The 7,178-nt window shown below is 50.5% G+C and overlaps 1 protein-coding gene across 1 annotated transcript; it reads left to right on the top strand.

Moving 5' to 3' along the window:
* The first annotated feature begins 4,828 nt into the window (after positions 1-4,828).
* Positions 4,829-6,932, top strand: IER5 (immediate early response 5). The gene has a single exon (XM_045838528.1). It carries the CDS (start codon positions 5,061-5,063, stop codon positions 5,976-5,978), a length of 918 nt encoding a protein of 305 aa, XP_045694484.1. The 5' UTR covers positions 4,829-5,060; the 3' UTR covers positions 5,979-6,932.
* Positions 6,933-7,178: the final 246 nt, after the last annotated feature.

A 7,178-nucleotide genomic window follows, 5' to 3' on the forward strand; every position in this document is an offset into this window, starting at 1 on the left:
AGGCAAGGCAATGCGAAGATGATCATAATAACAACCGGAGGTTCTCTGAACCAACCTGTGGAATTCAGGACAAGAAGGAGGGTGGGGCTGTAATAGTTCAGAAAAGGAAATGGGGGGAGGGAAGAAAACAGGTTTTGGTGCCCACCCCTAGTCAAATGTTCTTTGGACATAAAGAAATTCTATAGTAGTCAAGCAGCCAAGATTTTTTTTAAAAAAAAAAAAGGATGTAAAATATGCCAGAATGGTGAGAGACAGAAAAAGTTGAATTAAAAAGTGGCTTTGTCTGTTCTCAGAAGAGCAAGAGGAGTCTTGCTTACATGAAGTGCTAATAATATATTTTTATAGAGCTTTTCCCCTAAAGAATTCAGGATGTCATGCAAATAATTATTCATTCACATAAGCAACTTTGACCAAAAATATTCCAAGTGTTCTAACATTGAAAGGCAGGCACAGTGTAGAGAATTTATTTGTATTGTATTTCACCCCCCACTTCTCACTCAGTACTCCTTCTCACAGGGCTATTGCGTGCACAATCCGTAGTGAGTCTGCATTGTTCTCATTCAGACTAGACTCGGTTGAAGGCAACAACAGCTCTGTAATCATCTGATGATAATACTTAGCCTTCAACTAGTCGTGCAAACGAGCAATAAAGCCCACAGCAGTGAGCACAGAGGCCCTGCACCACGAGGAATCCCCAGGCCGGAGCGCAGCGACTGCCCGAGTGGGGACAGCTGTGGCCAGCACTCCGTGTGCTGATCTGCTCATGCAGAGCCGAGAAGCTGGGGGTGGACGGACTGAATGGACCTGACGGATACTCTTGGCTGTGTCTTCCAGAGCAGTTGCTTCTCCTGTCTTTCCTACCCCTAGTGCTTCTCATAGTACTACCAATTTTTTTTTTAAACTGAGAAAATCTCAAAGCTTGATGACAGCAAATTCTAACGCAATTACTTGCTTCTTAAAGCTTAGAAGAATATGTCGTACATCTTCCCACTCTTTTGGTAGATGAAGGTGGAGCTATCAGAGCCTGGGCCCTCCAGAGACAAGTTCTCACATTTCCATTCTGTTGTCTCAGAATCAGAGGGTATCCTGATAATAATAGTGATCGTGCTCAATCTCGCAGCAGCAGAAAAAGCACTCAAAATTCAACGAGTACTAACCGTGTACCTACTATGTGCTCAGTACTGAGCTAGGCACTGGTATAACATAACAACAGCTAGACTTAGGAAGAGCTTGTACGCTGCTAGAGACTTGGTTAAGCACCACAGGGATGTTTATTATTCCCATTTTACACAGTAGACAACTGGGGCACAGAAAGGTTAAGTAACTTGCCCATGTCTCAGAACTAAGACGTGGTTTTCTCATTTCAACTAGATGTAAAATAACTTTCCAAAAGTCACACAGCAAATAAGAGGTAGAACACGGTAATCAAGCCTCAGAGCCCCTCAGGCTGGGTTTAACTCTAAACCCTCAAGCTTTAGAGTTAAATAGATTCAACTTTGAATCCCACCTCTCCACCTACAGCTGCATGACTTTGCAGAAAATGAACCTTTCAGAGTCCTAGTTTCTTCATCTGTAAAAGGAGAAAATGACATGCGTTTTCAGAACTGTACAAGGATGATAAATCATGCCTGCAGCCCTGACCAGTGTAGCTCAGTTGGTTGGACTTTCATCCTGTAACTGAAGGGTTGCAGGTTAGATTCCCAGTCAGGGTACATTCCTAGGGAGTGGATTGGGTCCCTGGTCCAGGTGCATGTGGGGGGTGACCAATCGATGCTTCTCTCTTGCACCGATGTTTCTCTCTCTCCCTTCCTCTCACCTTTCCTCTCTCTATAAAAGCAATAAAAAATAAGTCCTCAGGTGAGGATTAAAATAATTATAATCACAATACCTGTAAAGTGGCTAGCACAGTGCAGGGCAGACAGTGTCATTATTAGGGGTTTGTTAATCCAAGTGCATAATGAATCACTCAGTATGCACTCGTTTGGCCTCCCCAGTTGTTAGAACACTGAAATGCTTCCACGCCAGTTGGCAGAACCTCTGGCCGAGGCCCCTCGAGTGCCTCCCTTGCTGGCTGGCCATCCAGCCCCTCCCTCAGAAGCTCCCCATAACCCCTGGCACTCTAAGGGCCCAGGACTCTGTTCGGATGGTTAGTGCCTGTGTCGCCCAGTTGCTAAATATTTTCACAATCTCCTGGCTACAAGTATAGATGGGCCCCTGCCTTCACTGAGAGCACAGTTGCGGAGGGCCCTTGGGCATGATGGGAAAGTGGTGAGGGCAGTGATGAAGAGTGCTTCATGTGGTACAGGATGGCAAAATGCCCAGCTCAGATGGGTCAGGGAGGCTGGCTTTCTCAGTGACCTGTTTGGGAGGGTGGTGGCTTCCTAGATTGTCACTGAAGTTCCTCTAGTCTCCTGCAGTTTTCATTTTTGCTCTCTCCACCTAGTTCAGGCCTCATGACCCTTTGCCTAAATCCCATAAGAGCTTTCTAATTAAGTGGTCCATTCTGGTATCCATTTTGTGTTTCTCCTACTCAACAATCTTCTGTAGCTCCCTGTGGCCCCATCTCTTCATTAAGCCACCCATGACCCACTACCATGTAGGCCCAGCCTGTGCTTCCAGGCTTTTCCACTTACGGTAGGTGCCTGGCACACCTGCCCAGTGAGATCTTCCCTGCACAGGACTCTGCTGCTTGGCACCTGTGGATCCTCCTTCAGGGGGTTTCAACCCCCTCCTCAAAGACAGCTTCTTTCCCCACCTATGATCCCCCCACCCCCCATGTCTCTTCTCCACCCCAAGGTCATGTTGGGGGTGATATGTTCTGATAACTAATGTACATTGGACACTTATTATATGCTAGGCTGTTGTAAGAGCTTTGCACGTGTTACCTCATCTAAGCCTCACAAAAACTCTTTAGAGGTACGCAGTATTATTATCTCTTTTTTAAGATGAAAAAGACCCAAGCACAGAGAGGTGAAATATTTTTCCAAAGGTGGCACAGCAAGCACAAAGTGGAGCTGGGTTTCCAACTCAGGAAGCTTGTCTTCAGAGCCTGTGCTTGTAGTCGGTGTTTTATACTGACGTATAACTCTCAAAGAGAAAAATAGGAGAACAATTTTTCTCATGTTATTACTCAAAACACACAGCTCGCTTTTGCAATTATTTGTATTATTATTTTATCTCCTTCTTCATGTGTGCTGAAAATTCCTACAGGGGAGGAACCCCGGGTCTCAGGGCCTGGTGTCTCAGTTACCGTCAGTTGGTTGTGGGCATCGGTGGGGTTCCCAAGCCATCATGTCCTTTGGAGGCCTCGGATAGTGAATTGGCCATAAGCAAGCCCACCTTTCACTAGTATTTCCCCTAACTAAATACAGCAGGTCTTTGATTAATGTCATTTTGTTCCGCGACGTTTCTTTGTGATGCTGGTGAAATGCCATAGGGGCTTCACTCTTGTTTGTGTCTATTAGCCTACAGTACAAATGGGTTTCATTGTGAGTTGTTTCACTTAAAGTCACAAAACCTATCAATGACATTGAGTGAAGACTTCCTAGACACCACTTGGCCGAACCCCGGTCAGGCCACCTGTTCCACTCAGACTCCAGAAAAGCTGTGCGTACTGTTATGGTTCAGATTGTGGGCTGCGTTGTCGCTCATGTTCTGCACAACAGAGCAGATGCGTATGTGACTTCTGCCTTTTAGAACTGGAGGAACGAAAGTGTGCCAAGGTTGTTCACCCAGAGTCACTGGGCACATCTGTGGTGGGGTTTAAGTGGCACTACCTGGAAGTGACTCCAGGAACCCCGGCCCAGGACCCTGGACACCCCTGTGAGGACTCTGCCCTAATGCTATGTACTAAGGGGTCAGTAGATGGACTAAGTTGTTGACTGACCAGAGAATTCTGGAACACTCTTCTCCTATATTTTTACCTTGACACAAAATAAAATCATGACATCATAATGAGAACACAGGACTTCTCTATTTGTATTTTTAGAACTTACTAGCTTTTTCCAAGGGTGACTGGCTCTCCTGTTGAAGAAAAATCATTGTGGGGAACCTGTACCACCTTTCACCATAACCTCTGTGACAACTGTGTTCTAAGATCTAGAGAGCAAAGCGGTGGATGCTGGCTTTAGTGGAGAACCAATAACTTTGTACCTAGACGCAATTACTTGATAAGCAACCAAAACTTAGGAACTTTTAGAACCCCCCTTTTTTCTTTTTGGGGGGTTTAGAATTAGCAGATACTACGAGTGTGTGTGCGTCTAGGGTGTAAGGGACTCATGCAGAATCCATAGGTGCTAAATACTTGTAGTGGTACTATTTGTTATCCAGGGGTAGCCCTTGCCACGTTTTGCTGTCATCTCCATTGCTGCCAGGGGTGGCCAGGAGCTTTTAGGTGTGTGCTGCCTTGGAAGTGAAGGTGGGGATGGGTGGGGGGCAGGCAGGATGATCAGGGAAGGATTGGGACTTTATTGCAGAGCAAAGTCCATCTCCATACTCAGATGAAAGTTCCAAAGGTTTGTTTTGCTTCGGTTATGGCAAGCCAGCGCACAAACCAGACCCTATACCTACAAACAATACAGTGGCGAAGTCTCTTCCCCATCAATCACTCTCAGCACGGGTTCCCTCACCAGCCTGCCCCTCACTGTACCCTTCGTCCCCTTTAAGAGCCTGCTCCGCGGGACAAACGTTCGAACAGCCCTGGTGCCCCTCCTCCAGCTCCAATTGGCTGCGCGCAGCTCACGGGGGCGTGTCGGCTTGCCCGGCCCTTCTCGATTGGCGGGTGAGGAGTCTATATAAAGTGTGGGGCTGGAGCGCTGCGCTCACTTAGCGACCGGACAAGAAAGTGAGCGTTGGTCAGTAGTGCGGGGGTCGTGGGGTTCGGCGAGCGCGTCGGCGTCATCGACATTGATTTCTCTTGTAGTTTTCAGTTTTCAGTTATCGAGGGTCCACCCGTGAGGCGGACTTGTTGAGGCCTCCAATTCCTCTCCCGGTGTCTGAAGAGGAGCCCGGACTCGGCCATCACCTCCGGCCCGCCCGCTGGTGAAGGGGCGGCAGGCAGGATGGAGTTCAAGCTGGAGGCACACCGCATTGTCAGCATCTCCCTGGGCAAGATCTACAACTCACGGGTCCAGCGCGGTGGCATCAAGCTGCACAAGAACCTGCTGGTCTCACTGGTGCTGCGCAGCGCCCGCCAGGTCTACCTGAGCGACCCGTGCCCCGGTCTCTACCTGGCTGGTCCTCCTGGGACCCCACCGCAGCTGCCCGGGGAGCTGGTGGCCGGGCCCCCAGCGGGCTGGGGGGAGCCGCCCCCGCCGCCCGCTCCCGCCGCCTGGCCAGAGAGCGAGCCGGAGCAGGAACACCGCGCAGTCCTAGACACGCCTCGGGCAGGTGACTTGGAGCCCGAGGCTACCCTGACCGGCGCCAGGAACACTCTTCAGAGCACGGAGGCAGCGGCCGAGGAAGCCGGGGACTCAGCCGGGGACTCAGCCGGAGGCTCGGACGTCTTCCCTGAGGGTCCCCGAGCGGCGCGCCACTACTGCGGCTGCCTCCCTGGTGGCGGGGAGAAGCCGGGAGTGCTGGGCGCACCTCTCCACGGTGACGGCCGCTGCGCCGAGGACAAGCCCCCGGCGCCGCCCCCGGTCTGCCCCAGGAAGCGCAGCGCAGCGGGGGTGGGCGGCTGTGGCCCCGCAGGCTGCCCCGGCGCAGCCCCTCTGAAGAAGCCCCGTTGGGACTTGGAGGAGCAGCCTGGCAGGATGGAGGAAGAGGAGGAGGAGATGGAGACGGGTAACGTGGCTAACCTCATTAGCATCTTTGGTTCCAGCTTCTCAGGACTCTTACGAAAAAGCCCCGGGGGCGGCCCGGAGGAAGCCGAGGGAGAGGGGAGCAATCCGGAAGCCAGCGAGCCTGGGCAGATCTGCTGCGATAAGCCGGTGCTGAGAGACATGAACCCCTGGAGCACAGCCATCGTGGCCTTCTGAGCCCGTCGGTCCCCATGAGGGCAGGAGGTTGAGCAGCGGGCGTGGACGCGAGTGCCGGGCCTTTCCCGGCTGCGAAGACGCGGCGGAGACCGCAGGCGCAGAGCGTGTGGCAAGACTGGTGCCGCGGGGCAGCAGGGACTGCCCGTGGCGGCCCTGCTCTGTCGGCCTCTCTCTCGGGGCCTCTCGAGACTTGGAAGTGCGAGGCTTATCGGAAGAGGACGATTGTTACTTTGTGTGTCTGTGTATGTAAGTTTGTCTTGTGAATTCAGACTATTTTGTCCTTCTGGAATGCATCACCCTTCCCCAGGGTTCGGGAGACTGGGGGCAGACAGGGACTTTCCTTTACCAGCAGCACCGAGAAGGAAGCGGCGAAAAGGGCCGGGGAGTTCCCCAATCGCTCCGGAGGCAGGAAGGGACTTTACACACACCCTTCACATGAAAGCTAGAATCGTACCGGGCCCGGGAGTGGCCTCTCCTGGCAGGATTTTATAAGACTAGAGTGGTTTAGTCGCGGGTAGAGACTTGTGTTATTTCTTTCCCTCCTCACCTTCCTCTCACTGAAGAAACGTCTAAACCCTGTGATTACTCTGGGAAAGGGGAATCTTAGGGGCCCTTGTCTTCCCCACAGGGAGAAAAGCTTGATGAACTTCACAGAAGAGTTCAAGCTTGGAAATACGGAGTTTATAGAGGAAAGATATATTTTAAAAGCTCTAGCTCAGAACTACTACACAGTGCTTTTTAAAAGTGTTTAATGAAACAAAAGTTTACAGACAGAACCCCTAAGTGGAAAGACGTTATGGTTTTGTAGCTACGGTGACTCCAGTCTTTGTTGTATAAAGGTTGGGGGAACTGACAAGGTTTTTGTACAGTATTTTCTCCTTTGTTGTATTGGTTTTTGTATAAAAATGTAACTTTACGTGTCTAACACGTATTAAATATTTTAAAGCAGTTTCACTGTGTCTTTGTTTGTAATCACCTGCCTGGGCGGGGAGGGAAGGGGGAGGAGGGGAACTAAGGTCCACGCTGGGAAACTGAAGGTGTGGTTCTTAGTATCAGTCAAGCACAGACGGGGGATATTGTTTGCTGACTTCATTAAGTATCAAGAGAGACACGTTTAAGGTTTCTCCGCTAGATCGGAGGACTGCTTTTAGATACTAATATCAGTGGCCTGCCAGTTTCTTTATACTTGCCACTACAACT

This window comes from Phyllostomus hastatus, unplaced genomic scaffold, assembly GCF_019186645.2.
Source record: "Phyllostomus hastatus isolate PE091 unplaced genomic scaffold, TTU_PhHast_1.1 phas_contig_283, whole genome shotgun sequence".
Classification (NCBI taxonomy): Eukaryota; Metazoa; Chordata; class Mammalia; order Chiroptera; family Phyllostomidae; genus Phyllostomus; species Phyllostomus hastatus.